Below are 17,272 nucleotides of genomic sequence, written 5' to 3' on the forward strand. Positions count from 1 at the left end.
ATGCACTTTATTTTGTTCAGTGAGTTCTCTCCAGCATCTAGAACAATGCCTGGCACAAGGGTGATGCTCTATAAATATCTGTTGAATGAATACATTTTTAAAAGATCCAGTTTTGGGCGTTGTGTGGAAAACATTTCATTATTTAAAGAATCTGATTTACCACTAATACCACTCACTATCTCCATTTCTTAGCCAGAAAAGTGAAGGTTAATTAAGACCGTAGCAAGCCCATGATGCTGGAAATAAAATGCTGCGTCTTGCCCATTAACTTGCTGGCTTTAGAGAGAGAAAGGCACTGCAGCAGTGACAAAAGGAGCACACATTTGGAAAAAAAAGCCTTATTTTATTTTAATGAATTCCGTGATTTTTAAATGCTCTCCCACTCCTCCCTTATAAGGGAGAGGTAAAGCTGTCCCAGTTATCAAAAAATTCAAATCTCCTTTTCTTAGGTGGACTGGCTGTGAATGGACCCTCATCTAAGGTATCTCCCACATCTTGAGTACCACTTCCGGTTGTTCCTGAAGCACTTTCTGGGTCAAAGGACTCTGCTGCCTCCAGGAGCTCCTCATTGCTTCCATCTTCCTCAAAGGACTTCTGGAATAGGTCATAGATCTTCAGCTGCTTTGGGTCCTTTATCACAGAAAGAAAAGGAAAGATAAGTCAGAACCCAGGCTCCAATTTCTCCCTCCAACTTTCCTCTACTGTGGCTGGTGAGACAACACAATCACAAAGGCAAGGGACTGCCCATTTTCCACCATCAGGGTTCTACACGCTGGCGAGTGCACACCACAACTCAGCAGGGCATTTATTACTAAGGCAGCCTTATCGTTTTAGTGTCAGACATCTTATCTTTTCTGCTGCTCATTGCTTTAGGGAAAAAAAGAAATGGTTGGGAGAGCAACAAAGAACCTGTTGTCCCACTATATACTGGAAACGTTACCTCCCTTCTAACTTTCTAATCAATATTTCAATATTGAAATAGCTCCCAAGATCTTACTTCCTCCAATGCCTTTCTCTACAGAGAGGTTAGTTACACTGTAATTTGACTCAGCCTGTTTAGCCAAGGCTTATCCTTAATTTTCCGAGCCAAGTAGAAACCTGTATCTGTTTCTGATTACCTTAAAGTTACAAATGATCAGAATGCCCACAACTGCTTCTATGCAATGGAGCTGTATTAAAAGCATGCTCAGCTGTTACAACCACAATGCATGATGGGCTCACTATCACCACCTGACCTGCCTTAGGAGATCCTCTTAAATCTAAATCTAGATTCCCAGCCTTGACCATCTCTAATGCTGAGGTACGTTTTCAGTATCTCTCCTGACATCTTGGTTCCCTAAAACTAAACCTGTTCACAACCCAAACCATCTCTCATTGCATTCGGATATCCCCCAAACCAGCTCCTCTTCCTAATTACCTGTGTTTGACAGCATACCAACATTCCCAGTCTCTCCACTTGAAAGTATGAAAGGCACCCTGGCTCTTTATCTCAATATCAAACTGGCATCAAGTCAGCTTCCCATCAGTTCTCCCTTCACAGTCACCCTCTTTCCTCCACCCAATCCTTCACATCTGCATCACTTTGCAACAGCTCAGCTGGACTTCCTGCTTCAGGCCTCCACCCTGGCTAATCAGCGCCAGGTCTTTGCCAGATTAATCCCGCCCACCCCCACCCCCAGGCTGTTCTTGAACCTGATTTTCTTCATCCTGACTTTGGGCTCCCCTGTGTCTACCTCCTAAAGTCTCAAGTCACTGTCCTGGCTTTTCGTGTCCTTGATAACCAGGCCTCAGCCTAACTGGCCACTGTTTCCTCACTGCTTCACACTGGTGAAGTGACATCCCTTGAAAACGGATCATGGCAGCAAGTCACGTAAAGACTCCTGATTGCTCGGCTTGACCTGCACGCTGCACCCCCTTGCCTTTCCAGATCCCAGCCTTTCAGAGCTAGAAGTGATACTGAAGACCTTTGAGGTCAGCCCCTCCCTGTCCACACCTCCCCATTCACGGGCCCTCCTCTAGGGCAGCCCCATCGGGCTCTGAACATCGGCAATGCCAGGAAATGCTGCGCCTCATGCAGAAATAACTGTTAACATGCATTTGAGCATAACGATGGCAACACTCTAGGCTTACTCAGAGCAAGCATGATGAACTGAAAGCGAGTTCCAAGATCAGATGTATATGTCAATTCCCTTTTCCTATGAGACAAAAGCACCTTCCTTGTCAAGTACCTGGGCTAAGAAGAAAACAAGCCTTTGAAAGCTCTGGGCCTCTCGCTCTTCCCCATCACACTTGGTTGAAGTGGAGGAGGAAGAGGCGGAGGCAGCACCTGGGCGGGATGGAGTGCTGAGGTCAGAGCCAGCCTCTCCACAAGTCCACAAGCCTTCCTCTCGGCACCTTTGACCAGCCACACCCAGTCGTGGGAGGCTGTTCACCAGCCTCTGGCTCTCCTTCCTAAGAGGAGGACTGATGTCACAGAAAGAGGGCTGAGCAGCGTCAGGATGTCTTCCACCTTGGGTGGCTTCATGCGACCCGCGACTGAGGGCAAATCTTAATGCTCCGCCAGGTCTCAGTTTACCCCTTTATAAAATGGGTAAACAAGTGAAAATAAAATGCAGTGCTGAGGGAAAATACGTCAGACAAAAGCATTACGCTGTCCCAGCACACCCTATTCTGTCTGAAGGCAGCTCCTTGGTGTGATGTTACTAAGTACTCTTCTCAACAATATAGGGAATACAGGAAAATTCGCCACAGGGAATTTTCTGTAAGTTTCGAATAGTCCTTGGAAGAGGCAGCATCAGGAAGCCTGGACGTTATGAGAATCTATGAGGGACGGGTGGAAGCAGTGGGCCTTAATGCCTTCATTTCCACAGGAAGGGATCACACACAACTGAGCTGAGGATGCTTGCAGGCGCTTCCTTTTCTGCTCCTGGGCTGGGGAGGGCTGAGGAGTGATTCACTTCTTTCCATGCAGAACCCAAGGGCAAGGCCGACAGCCAGGTGCTGGAGTTACCTTGTAGAGGTAATCAGTGGCTTCTGTCACTTCTGAAAAATTGGTCTCAGAAAGCCCAGCTTCACCCAGAACTTTAATCTTCTCTTGAATCAGGGGCCTGTTGGGGAAAAATGAGCAGCAGTGAATACACCTGTACAGAACCATCTAACTGATTAAAACGAGGTCACCCTCCTCGTTCTTACGGGGCTGTGGCATGTTTACTGTTCTGTATTTTTGATCTCTCAAGGCAGAAATGGCCTTTCTGAATTATTTGTCCCCTCTCAATTGTAAGACACCCCCCAGTCTAGGGTGTCTAACATCATGAGGTTCAAAATTCTTTCAAATGGGAGATGGGTAGGAAATAAATGCTGCTTCATTACAAAAATATTTTTAACCAGGTGATGTTCTGAGCCATCCAGGGAACATATCCATGAAGCAAAGAGAGGGAAGTCCGGGTCACCCACAGACATCGCAAAGGTAAGATCCCTTAGTCTTAGCGCTGGGAACGGACCAGGAGGGGATACTAGTGAGACAATCAAAAGACTTAATATGAAAAAGGAGGAAAGAGGGTTGGGTTTCTACTTTTTAGCACTTTCCACTTAGTTAACCAACATAAAACACCAGGGCCCAACATTTGATCCCAGCTCATTATCTCTGCTAATGAAGCACTACATGGCCCAGGTGAGCAGTTTTCTGTGCTCTACCAATAGCATTGTAAGACGTGGCCAGTAATACTGACGCACCTAACGGTGGTTAAAGGAGGTCATCGCCCTCCTCAACAAGTGCCATGAGGGCTGGGAACAAGAGTGTCTTACCAACTGAATTCATCTACAGCTCATCACAATCAGTTCCTCAGTGGGAAAGGGGCCACATCCCCCCCTTTTTAAAAGTAATTAATTAATTTATTTCTCTCCCCTTCCCCACCCCCACCCTGGCTGTCTGTTCTCTGGGTCTATTTGCTGCATCTTCTTTGTCTGCTTCTGTTGTTGTCAGCAGCACGGGAATCTGTGTTTCTTTCTGTTGTGTCATCTTGTTATGTCAGTTCTCCGTGTGTGCGGCACCATTCCTGGGCAGGCTGCACTTTCTTTCGCGCTGGGCGGCTCTCCTTACGGGGCGCACTCCTTGCGTGTGGGGCTCCCCTACACAGCAGACACCCCTGCGTGGCACGGCACTCCTTGCGCGCATCAGCACTGTGCATGGGCCAGCTCCACACGGGTCAAGGAGGCCCGGGGTTTGAACCGCAGACCTTCCATGTGGTAGACGGACGCCCTAACCACTGGGCCAAGTTCGCTGCCCTGCATCCCCTTATTCCTACATGATTCCCTTATGCACCCTGCAGCCATCAGCAGTGGAAGTGGAGGGCCTACTAATGGGCCTCCATTAGGGATCCCTAGAGACTTTAGGAAAGCAGAAGCACCTGGGGAGCAAAGAAAAGGCCCATTCCCCTGACAACACTTGCTCAGCTCCAGTCCTCAGGACATACCAAAGGTAGTCGTCAGCTGTGCCTTTTGCCACGAGGTAGTGGATGCTCACGGAGCTCGTCTGTCCGATGCGGTGCACCCGGTCCTCAGCCTGGATCAGCACCTGTGCATCCAGAGATCAAGGGACATCAAGGTGAAGGCCTAATGCAGCTCCAGCCCCTGCAGCAAGGGGCCTCTTGCGCCCCAGGACCCTCCACATCCCTTGCTCCTCAGAGCATGTCACTGCCATACCAGGTGGCAGGTAGCCTGCAAGTCTTCACCTACAGATGACCTACCATTTTAACCAAGGGCCAAGCCAAACAAACCACTGGCCAGGCCATTAGAATCTGAAGCTGAGCATCTGTGGATGGCCTTTCAGAAATGTTGAGCTATGAGGAGGGACAAATAACAGGTAACCTCACACCCTTCCCTTTCATCTCTAGGTAAAACGAGAAGTGATGATCTTCTAAATAAAATACAGTCACACCCAAGGGAGATGCCATAAATAATTAGGGGTAGGATGGTTTCCTTATATGATGCTAAGTCCTGTAATGAATCACTAAAACCATGAACATTGTCTATCATAAAATGCCTCGGAAGCAGCTATGGCTCAAGCAATTGAGCTCCTGTTTATCATATGGCGACCCTGGTTGGATCCCCGGGATCTCCTGGTAAAAAAAATAAAAAAGCCATCCCAGACCTGCGCGGTGAGGCGCAAGCCCCCATGTGGTGAAGTGATACACCAAAAAGGTGATGATGCAACCAGAAAGGAAAAATAAAAATGCCTTCAGCCTCAAAGCTCAGCCATTATTAAGGCAGTCCCTGATATGTAAGCAGTGAAAGCCAAATGACGTCAGAGGACTGGAGGGAAATTAACGTTTCTGGTGCTTAGGAGAAAATTTCATGATCTCAAACAAATGTCTTCTATCTGCTGATGCATCCCTCAGAGGCTCAGATGAGGTCAATGGGCACGAGGACAGTGTTCGCCCACTGCTGTCCTGTCTGCAGCCCCGCTGGCTGAGGCGGCTCCCAGGGATTTTACTTAGAGGGGCAGAGGCTGGAGAGCCAGCGGCCTAGGCTGCAGCGCGCTTCTGCCTGCATTCCCCTGCGGTGGTAGCTGCATGGTCCTGCACTCACCACTTTGGCTCTCCAGAGCCCCAGTTTCTTCAAGTCTTCCCATTGAGTAAAAATGGCATCAACAATCCTACAACTTTGCAGGTTGGTTGTGGGGACCTAAAAACCAGCAAGTGCTTAAAAGAAGTGAAAACTGACAGCTAACAGAAACGGGAAGATGATGAAGCTGACAACAGGATAAGCCCACAGAAACCTCGTCGTGCCCGCTGTGAAGGAGTGTCCTTTTCCCCCCAGCCATGAGCTGGCCCAGGGTACTCGAGTCTTTACATCCCTTACCCCCGGGTTCCAAAACAGCTCAGCGAATACCACCAAGTCAGCCGAGGAGAAGGTGAGGCCCATGTTGGCCGCAGTGATGGACAGCACGGCCACGGCGTGCCCCTCGGACAGCTGGAACTTCTGGCACAGGTCCTCTCGCTCTGCCGAGGAGGTGGAGCCATCGATGCGGATGTGCCACACGTGCTGCAGGAATAAGGAGGACCGAGCTCGGGCTGAGCCACAGCCAGGCAGCTCACAGCCCCGCTCAAAGCACAGAACTGCACGGCTATGGGCTCAGGCCTGGCTCCCACCACGCTCAGAGTTTTCCTTTTCTTTCTTTCTTTTAATTGAAATTTCAGTAGATTCACAGGCAGTGGTAAGAAAGAACACAGGGAGATACCTTGTATACTTTGCCCAGTTTCTGCCAATGGTAACATCTTGCAAAACCACAGTACAATATCACAGCCAGGACGCTGCCTCTGATAGAATCCGCCCTCTTACTCAGGTTTCCCATTTTCCCTCTACTCCTGTTTGTGTGCATGTGTATAAACCTCCATACAATTTTACCACCCAGCAGGTTCGTGCATCCTCCTTCACAGTCAAGACACTGAATAGTTCCAAGGTCACAAGGATCTTTTTGCAGCCCTTCTATAACCACATCCACCTCCTTCCTGTTCCCTCATGTCTCCCTCTCCAGTTCCTAGCCCTTGGCAACTACTAAGCTGTCCTGTATTTCTAAAATTTTGTCATCTCAAGATTGTGACATAAATGGAATCCTACAGTATGTAACCTTCTGGATTGACTTTTTTTCACTCAGCATAATGCCCCTGAGGTCTATCCAAACTGGCCTGTAGCACTTGCTCATTCCTTTTCACTGCTGTATAGTATTCCATGGTCTGAAGGCACCAGAGTTTGACTGACTCTCATCTGCTGAAGAGCATCTGAGATGATTACAGCTTCTGAATATTTCCAATAAAGCTGTGATGAACATTTGTGTAGAGGTTTTTGTGTGGATGTAACTTTTCATTTCTCTAAGGTAAATGCCCAGGAGTCAAATGCTGGGGTGTATGATAGGAGCATTTTTAGTTTGCTTGTTTTCTTTTAAGTGGTACTTATTTATTTTTAATGATAAAGCTAAACATTATAAAGAAAATAAAATTATTAGCAATCTCAATCTATTTTCCCTGCTACTCTTTTCTTAATGTGCATGGTATCTCTTTTTAAGAAAAATTTCCCCAATAAACACTGTAAATACACTAAGTTATTTAAGTTTTTAAAACATGATTAATGGTTACTATTTCATTATGTACACTCCATAATTTAACCATATTTCTAATTCTGCACACTTAGGTGCTTTAAATTTTTACTAAAAAAGGACAGACTGACAAATATCCATTAACAGATGAATGGATAAACACATACTTGCAATGGGATACTACTTAGCACTAGAAAGGAATAAACTATTGAAATATACAAAAGGGATGAAGCTCAAAATAATGATGTTAGTGAAAGAAACCAGACCTCCCCCCAAAAAGAAAAAGAGTAGATACTATATGATTCCATCATATAAAACTCTTAAAAAAAGAAGATATTTAGTGACAGAAAGCTGACGGGTGGTTGCTTGGGGATGGGAGAGTAGGAAGGGGCAGGAGGATGGGATTACAAAGGGGTTGAAGGAAATTGGGGGAAGTTGAATATATTCATCTTGCTTGTGGACAGTTACCAAATTGTGCACTTTAAATTGATGGTTAATTGGCAATTATACTTCAATAAAACTATTAAAATGAAAAAAAAATTACAGGGTAAGTTGAAATATCCCTATTCGCGGTTCTTTGACCACATTTGACTGTTTCCTTACACTAGATGGCTAAAAAAGTACTATGGCAAAAGGGAGACATTTAATTTAAAGTTCTTAATAATATCACCAAATTGCTTTCCAAAAAAGGAATAGATGAGCATGTCCACCTCACAGCAGCTTTTTTAAAAACCTCTGCTGTTCAACAGGTTAAAAGAAAAGTATCTTGTTTTATTTTTCATTTGATTACTAGTGGATTTGAATCTTCTCATTTTTTTTTATTGGCTAGTTGTGTTATTTCTTTGATGAACTATCAATTCATAATATTTTGCCAAATTTTTCTACTGGGAGTTAGTGTTAACCTTTCTACAGAAAGGCTATTATTTTTATGTCATATAAGCTGCTAAAATTCTCCCAAATTTATTTCCTTTAATTCAGTTCTTCCCTAAATGTGCCTTTATTTTATTTTTGAACATATTTTTAATTTTTCTAGTTATAAAAATAGTACATATTCTTTGTAATATATAGAAAGGATAAACAAGACAGTGAAGGTGACATAGAGATAATGATCATTAATGTTTTGGTATGTATTACCCAGGCTTTTTCCTAGGCATCACAATTTTTAAAAATTATTATACATTTAGCTTTTAAACAACATATCACGGGCATCTTTCCACATCAATATACACCAAGGAGATACCAATAACTTCATTTTTAGTTTCCTCAGCTTCTTATAGAGGATCCAATAATCTCCAAAGAGTTAAGATCTTCCGATCTACACTAACATTTTTAATGGCAGAATGGACTATAGTTTTTTTTTAACATTAACCTACTAATGAACATTTAGGTTTCCATTATTCAATATTATAAATAACAACATGACTAATATGCTTATATATAAATCTTTCTTTCCTGGTCTGATTATGTCCTCAGGATATATTACTAGAAGATGAAGTTTGGAAAGCTGAGGGTACACATTAAGTTACTGCCAAATTGCCCTGCAACAATGTACCAAATGAACAAAATAATCATGACTTAACCATTGGGTTGTGTATGCCAGAATGGATCCATAATTTTAGATGATTTTAACAAACTTTTCCTTTGAAATTTATTTCACCATTTTTATGCACAGAAAGTCATTCCCCACCCAGCATTCAGCTATGTGTTCATCTATATATTTTTTCTAACATTTTATGGTTTAAGGGTTCATCTGGAATACCATAACTAGTAAGGCAAAGTTCCATTTAAGTTCCCTCCCCAACTACTTAGCCAATTATCCAGATTGTATTTACTGAATGAATTAAACCTTATTTGTGATGATCCCTTGGTCATATGTTTGTTTTTTATTTATACTAAAGCACCATCCATTCTGTTCTGTCCATCTGGCTGCCAGTTTTTGGACCAGCATGATTTTCAGTTATAATAGATTTCTATATCTGGAGGGACAAGTTCTCTGACATTACTTTTCTTTACAAAGTTGTCTTAATTTTTGAGATGGCCTTTTAAAGAAAAGTATAAAGTTCTCTTTAAAAATCCCATTGGAATTTTTTATTAAAATTGAATTAAGCCTACAAATTAATTTGGGAAGGACTGACATTGTTACACTACTTAGCTTTTTCAAAGAGCAGCATGGCACATGTCTCTCCAATTCTTCATTAGATTCTATGCTTTTCTTAGTGAGATCACTACTAGATACTTTGTATTTTTTGTTGCTATTGTGAATGTGATCTTTTCCCCATGACATTTACCAATCAGTTATAGCTGGCACATAAAAAAGCAATTTATTTTAGTATATTTATTTGGAACTCAGGTACCCTACTGAACTCTTCTGTATTCTGATAGCTTTTCAATTAATTGCCTTGAAACAGTGACAGCTCTGTTTTTTTCTTACTAGGTATTATAGCTTTTAATTCTGCATCACACTGTATACAAATATCAACACCAAGTGGACTGAGAGCAACTTCTAAAATTTTTAAACAAAAAATCCAGGAGAAAATCTTCATGTCAGCTAAGGAAAGATTTCTTAAATCAGTCATAAAAAGCATAAAACATAAAAGAAAAGGCTGATATGATTGAAATATATTATAATTAAACATTAAAACAGAAATTTTAAACTTTTGTACAACAGCTTAAGAAAAGTGAGAAGATAAAAATAGAATAGATAAATGATTAATATCAAGAATTTATAAATAATTTTCCAAATAAATAAAAGACAAACAATCCAACAGAAAAACAGGCAAAAGATAAGAAAAAGAATATTTACAAAAGAGTACCTGAAATGGCCTGTAAACATATGAAAGGACACACATCTCACTGATATCGGGGAAATACAAATTAAAAAAAGAATAAGACAAAACCTCATCACTGTATTGGCAAAAGAAAAAAGCATGACAGTACCAAGTGCTGCTGTGCACACAGAACAGCAAAAATTCTTATACACTGTTGGTAAGATTAGACATTTGAACAATCACCTCAGAGAGCAATTTGACAATATTTTGTGAAGTTAAAGAAGCCTATCCAAAGACAAAGCAAATCACTCCTGGAGATACCCATGCACACACACAAGGCATAGATGCATATGTATGTGCAAAAATATTCATATAATAGCAAAATACTGGAAACACATTGAATGCCTAACAGCAGGAGAATTGATAAACTGTGGTTTAGTCTTCCAATGAGGTATTATTCAGCAGTCACAGTGAATGAGCTTCATGAACAACACTGCATGGAAAAGTCTCAAAAGCAATGCTGAGCAAAAAAGTAAATTGCAGGATGCTTAACAGTATGCTATCATTTATGTAGAAATTTAAAAATTATACAAAGTGAGACTATATACTATTTAGGGATATCTACTTTTATACTCAAGTGTGATCATATGGAAGGGAAAGATAAACACTCACTTCAGGTTACAGTTCTCTCTGGGGAGAAAGGAAAGGGAATGGAAGTAGAGGACTATTGAGGGAGCTTGATGTTTTATTACTGAAAAAAAAAGTGAAATAAATATGGCAAAATAGTTATTAAATCTGGGCGGGGGGAGGAAATATATGAATGTTTGCTGTATCCTCATCTGTATCCTTCTCTGTGTTTGAAATATCATATAAATGCAAAAGATGAAAGACAAAAGATAATTTATAGTCCTAAATTTAACCAAAAATGAAAATGGAGGTGAAAACACGATGCACTTAATTTTCATGAACATCCTCTGGAAATCCTTCTTGATGTTTTTCATTCAGTTTAATGACAGCCATAAAGCTCTGTACTTTAGTTTACATGCGTCATGTGCAATTAACAAAGGTACTCTCAGTAATGAGGAGGAACAAAAGGAAGGAAAAGAGGACACACACAAATACTTGCCCCACATAAAGAGAACAATTTTTACTAATTCCTCTCATGTTAATTTTGTAATTATTTATGCAGAATGGAAGGTCCACTGGAGATGCTTCTAAAGCAAGATTAGTGGGATATTGGTTTACAGAGCATGGGAGAAGTTAAGGGACACTGCTGGGGAACTATGTGGACCCCACTGTGGTTCTATAAGCACGAACTCTTCCTCAGAGAGTCTTCAGCAATGCTCCTGTGAACTAGCATCTCACTTCTTTGCCCCAATTTGACCACAGCCTGCTCAGAACTACAGAGGGGTCCTGTGCTGAATTTCAAAGGGAGCTTACCTTTCTCTCAAGCTCTTGAGTAACTGCATCCAGAACCACCTTATGGTGTGCAAACACGAGAAACTTCTCTCTTCCACTTTCCAGTAGGTCCAGGATATATTCACTGTGGTTGACAATGACGACTCAAAATTTTCAACACATACTCATCCAGTTGAAGTTAATGACTGAAAAGTGACTATCTACCTCAGCAGTAGACATCTTGGGAGGGGAAAGGAAGGGGTGGATGCCTTCCCCAGCCCATTCATTCCCTTCTCTGGGAGCTGACTTACCCTTGACCTCACACCAGGTCACTTAAATAGAGGAAGTAAAATTAGGAGCTTCTGCCATGTACATAAAGAGGCAAAAGAGTTCCTTTATACCATTTAGTCATCTCACACACATAAATAAACAGAACTATCCTTCTGCTGTATATGTCTCTGGTATATTATTAAAACATTCTTATTGACTGGGATCATAGAAGATAATTAACAATTTTCACCATAGCTGTTACTATCAATATACTACATTTTCAGTACAAATTGAAGTATGTTCTGAAAACCCTTAGGCTGGGTGAAAGGATTCTTGGCAGCAGACAAATTTCTGGAAACTCAGTATTGGGACCTAAGTAGTAACAATGAAGGTCTAGACCTTCAGGGAACATCTGTCATTCAGGGAAATCTCTCTTCAGTGGTAATTGAATTCTTTTCTGAGGCAATGGAACAAGGAATGAACATCCTCTCTGTCTTATTCTCCTTTAACTTACTTCTCTCCTCCATCTACCATGTTTTTTCTTACCTTCCCACCCCTAAGCTTTACAGGAAGGCAGCTACCCCAGGGAACTGAAGGGTGGACAGTCACCCAGTCAGCAGACCCTCCCTGGCTTCCCTGGGAGACATCAAGTGCTTGCTCCAGCCTGTGGCCAGCCCGAGACGCCAATGTGTCTAGGCAGAGAAGAGACATTGCTTTTTTCTTAAAGAATGACAAATCTCAACCATTTCCTCTGTTACAGGTAGCTGGTGGAAAGGTAAGTAGCCTTTCCTCTAAAAATCTAAGAAATACTTTCAAGTAACACTATGGCTAATCAGGATACTAGTTTTCAGCTCAATTTGTAAACTGTTGGTAACAAGGATCTGCTTTAATTAGTATGGGAAACATAAAATTTGCCATGATATAAGCAAACAAGTTTATTGCTGCAGCATCAAAAAGTCACAAGGCCACAAAATCAGCTTGGTTGGCTCATAAAAGCCACAGGCCCCAATTTCCTAATGTCTCCCTCCCCGCTTCTTGGACACAGCTCTGTCCTTCTGCCCTTCCTTAGGTCCCTAAGCTATCAGGCTGGAAGTATTTGCCTACCACAATGACCTCGTCTTTTATAGCCAAATATCCCATTAAAATGAAAACAAGCAAAAAAGGAAGAAAAACAACCAGCAGAGGAAATGGAATTATAATCCAATTCCCACGTACGTCTCACTCACTTATGAGCAAAGTGACTCTGAGGCCCAGAGATCTAAGAGACCTATATGGGATTTCCTCAGCCTCCATCTTAAAAGACTCATTCTATCTATCTCACAAACATGCTATAAAGGTAAAACGAGTTGCCAGATGTAAAAATTGTTTGGAAACTATAAAGTACAACCCGATTTATTGTAGTACTTTGAAGAAGTTTGTGAAGGCTTATTTATGAGGTGGTAAAATGGTTAGATTTAAATTTCTGAGGGAAATAGGCCTGCGCCTAAAGCCTAAAGAGAGAGGTGTGAAGGGACCCTGCATTTGTAGGTCACAAGCTGAGGGAGCCAAGGAGAAAACACAGGCTTGCCATCTGCTCAAGCAGCACGTGAGGAACAGGCTGGTGGGGGCAATTCAGATTAGCTTCTCTGAGGTAAGTTTCCCCATCTGGAGTTCATTCATCTTGTAACAGTATCATAAAAGGAAAGGGCAGTGCCCAGAGGGTGAAGGAGAGCTGGCCAACAATCAGCAGTCTTTTTGTGAGGAATCTTAAGACTATAAAGCAGTGAGCTCATTCTCTTACCACATTTAAGGGTGTAGAGGGAGAGGTCAGTGGGCTGAGGAGATCCGGGGGCTGAGTGGAAAGGCTGGGACAGGCCTTGTGTTTCTCAATTTATCCAGATCTCAGTCTCCACAGCCAATCTGGCACCACTCAACCCACACTAAATTCATTTTCACTGCAAGTTAGTCACTTGGACCATTATCCTGCCAGCATCTCAAATGAATGTTAAACAATAAAAAATTAGGCAAAGTACATGTCAACTTAGATTGCCTCAAGTTCCTACCACACTAATTGAATATGAGTGGGTTTTTCTTTTAAGAAAGGTAGACAACTGAGATTTTTTAAGAGTCAACGAACAAATCCAAGAATAGAAACAATTACTTTTGCTTTAGTTTATAAGGCGGAAGAACACAAAGTGTGAAAATAGCCATTTGCTCCTATCTATTGTATAAACTTTGATAGTCATCATTTTACTCTGGTAACTAATGGCTGAAACCTCATGGCTTTGGAATGGACCAGAGTCTCCACATAAGGCAACTTTTCTCTTCCATGAAATCCCTAAAAGCAAGTGACCACAGTTCTCCTAGTAAGAGGAAATCTCTCCCTTTCAGTGTTTGGGTCAACCTCACCCTCCTTAGGGCAGCCCCCATGCAAAAGGGTTAAGGGACCCCCAGCACATACTAGGAGGGGCTGCAGTTACAGGGCTAATTCTGTCTTGTGGGTGATGGGGAAAAGGTGCCCTAATTTTACCTTTAAGATAGCTATAATCTAATCTCAAAGCACTGATCATTTCTATAGAACAGGAAAACCATTCTGGGAGACTAAGGAAATAGGTATTTGTTTTTAAAGAAGACTGATAGAGAAAGAAAGACAAGGGGGAGGGGGGGGACCCAGGAGGAGAACCACTTACATGACAGATGGGATTTTAGCTTCAGCTGTTCTGTTGAAGAAGAGAATGAGGGCTTCTTTCTGCTGCTGTTTCTGTTGAAAGGGAAATTGAGAGTTTAAAGCCCCCACTCAGAGCTCTGGGAGAAGCTGACTGAACTACTCCCACTGTAAGCTTTTTAAATCCTAACCACTCATCCCCAGAGTTGGGAGACCTTGGTGCTGACAATGACCTATCTGCTGGCTTTAGCCAAGTCACAGGGACTGCCTAGACTCTGGTTTTGTCCTTGGAAAGACAACATTATAGCTACTCTGTCCCTCTCTGGGAACCGAAGTAAGAAATGAGTGAGGCAAAGAATACAAAAGCTCTGGAAACACAATTCAGGTAGGGATTCACCTTAGACGCTAACCTCATGTTGGTCAGCTCAAATGCGGCTGTGGCAAACACACTATTTAATACATCCTTGGGACAACTTATACATGATATCCTCCATCTTGCTCTTCGCCTCCCCTTCTCTTCCGCCATGTTGTGTGCATACCTGCCTGACCATGCTCGCCTCTGTCCAAGACTTACTGAATCAATTCCAACGGACCCTAATAAGTCTCTTACTCTAGTGTAATCTCAAAAACCACTATTTACTTGATTTTGGCTTGTCTCCCACATAAAATAATTAACTTAGCAGGGAAACAAACCATGTTTTCAATATAGCTTGCAATAAACGAACCCTAATAAAGGATGCTAATATATGAGATGCTCAAAAAGTTTCATAATTATAGAAGAGCACATTTATTATTGCCCTAGACTCCCAGAGATGATATTCTTGCATCACAAGGCAGCTCTCGCCTTCCACTAGCAAACACGGATATCCAGATGCACCCACATTCTGATCCCTGTGAGAAGAGTGGCTGACACGACAACTTCCTCAAGGAACAAAGAAGTGACCCAACAGTCATAACATCTATGGCTCTGCAGTCATTACTCCTGGACACTCAAAAGCTCAGGAAAGCAGCCTCAGACAAATTACTGAGACCAGGCATGATGGAAAAAGCTTTCTGGTCAGAACTGCTTCCTGGCTTGGAACAGTCTTTCTCTAGGTTGTGACAGGAAAGGAGAAAGACACCAGGAAGCTCAGGAATTCACGGGGTAGCTGGGAGCAGTTCCTTTCATTTACTACATGTGTTATGCAGTGGGGCCTGCCACCCATCCCATTTTGTGGCAGTCATCCAATTTATCAACGCAAACTTCCTGGGAACTCATATTGAAGACGCCAATCCATGGCAGTGTCTTAACGTCCTTCTGGCTTATTGGCTCATTTTAGACTGATGAGACTCTGCGCGCACACACACACAACTTTTCACGTGGCCAGTGAGCTCATGGCTTCCTGAAGTCCATTCATGGGCCCCCTAAGCGTCCCCTGTAGCAGTTAGTCCTCCAGCTTAATGGGGTCCCCAGGAGGACGTGCTAAAGGGACAAAGCCAGGCAGGCCCACGTGATGTCCTTGTCCACAGCGTGTGCTCTTCCATCAGGCTGCACCGGAGGCCTCCTCACTCTACCAGCTTACTCAGGTGTCCTGCAGAGATTCTCATTACTCTCATCAGGTCTATCCCATCCCACTCACACTCGCTCACTCCCTCCTTTCTCATAAGAAAGGGAGAGGGTTAAATAAACAGATGGAGAAATAGTGAAAAGCACTTTCAGAAACGTGGCTTCAAGATTTAACACCTAGAGTTGACGAGGGTGTGAGGAAACAAACACCACCTTTATTACTGATTGTTGATGGGATGGTCTATCCGCCTCACCCTGCTGGGGTGATCTGGCAATATTTACCAGAAGTCTTTAAAATATGCCCTTGACCTGGGATCCAGTAACTTACTCCTTTAAATTTATCCTTTTGATATAAACAGAGGTACACAAATCTATAGTATATAGATATACTGCTTAAGCAATATATCTTTTTTTTTTAGGAGGTACTAGATATTGAACCTGGGACCTCATACATGGGAACTGGGCACTCAACCACTGAGCTACACACCTGTTCCTAGCAATATTCCTATTTTAAAAACAAAATATACATACATAAATATTATAGGAAAAAATCTAGATAATACACGTCAAAATTATGTACATGAAAGATGGGGGATTTTTTAATAGTGTAGTAATAAAAATAACAACACTACTTACCACATATTATGGGCCAGGTATGTTCTAAGAATTATATCTGCATTAACTCATGTAAATAACATCACTAAGAAGGAAGTCTGCTTATGACCCTCATTTTACAGATGAAGAAACTAAGGCAGAAAAGTCAAGTGATTTGTCAAGGTCACACAGCCACTCAAAGGCAGAATGACAATTTGTAGTGTTTAAAAGTGTAGGCTCTGGGAAATGAATGTGCTCAAGAAATTGGCCCCCGTCTACCATATAAGAGGTCCAGGGTTTGATGCCCAGGGCCTCCTGGTGAGGGCAAGCTGGTCCACATGGCAAACTGGCCCACATGGAGTGCCAGCCCATGCTGGAAAGCTGCCCCATGCAGGAGTGCCGGCCAATGTTGACAGCCAGCACAGCAAGATGATGCAACAAGAGACAGAGGAGAGAAAATAAGAAGACATAGCAGAACAGGGAATTGAGGTGGCACAAGAAAGTAATCTCCTCTCTCCCATTCCAGAAGGTCCCAGGATTGGTTCCCGGAGCCGCCTAATGAGAATACAAGCAGACGCAGAAGAACACACAGCAAATGGATACAGAGAGTAGACAATGGGGAGAATGGGGGCAGGGGAGAAAAAAAAAAGATTAAAAAAAAATGCATAGGCTCTGGACCAAAAATATCTGGGCTAGACACCTCTAATGGTGAGAATTAAATGGACTTAATGCACATAAAACTCAGTGGCTCGCACATAGCAACTGTTCAATAAGTACTAATTATTAGAGGTACTTTTTTCAGTTTTCAGATTTGGTACAATGGACACCTGCTACTCTCTTTTCTTCCTTTTTATTTTTTTTTAAGATTTCTTTTAAAACTTACTTTAGTTACTTTATTTATCCCCCTTTCCCCAGATGGTTCACTTGTCTATCTACTCATTGTTTGCTTGCCTTTTGCA

The 17,272-nt window shown here is 42.3% G+C and overlaps 1 protein-coding gene across 7 annotated transcripts in view; it reads right to left on the bottom strand.

Annotated features, from left to right (window-relative positions):
- Positions 1-322: 322 nt before the first annotated feature.
- SMARCAL1 (SNF2 related chromatin remodeling annealing helicase 1) overlaps positions 323-17,272 on the bottom strand; it is a 57,478-nt gene continuing 40,528 nt past the window's right edge. For all 7 annotated transcript variants that reach the window (XM_004469602.5, XM_004469599.4, XM_004469603.5 and 4 more), the window contains exons 13-18: positions 14,199-14,269; positions 11,302-11,404; positions 5,860-6,042; positions 4,473-4,573; positions 3,011-3,107; positions 323-630 (exon numbers count right to left, since the gene is read on the bottom strand). In XM_004469602.5, coding sequence (XP_004469659.2) covers positions 391-630; positions 3,011-3,107; positions 4,473-4,573; positions 5,860-6,042; positions 11,302-11,404; positions 14,199-14,269 — 795 coding nt within the window. In that variant the 3' untranslated portion in view covers positions 323-390. The remainder of the gene's footprint in view (positions 631-3,010; positions 3,108-4,472; positions 4,574-5,859; positions 6,043-11,301; positions 11,405-14,198; positions 14,270-17,272) is intronic.

Source organism: Dasypus novemcinctus, chromosome 7 (assembly GCF_030445035.2).
Source record: "Dasypus novemcinctus isolate mDasNov1 chromosome 7, mDasNov1.1.hap2, whole genome shotgun sequence".
Taxonomy (NCBI): Eukaryota; Metazoa; Chordata; class Mammalia; order Cingulata; family Dasypodidae; genus Dasypus; species Dasypus novemcinctus.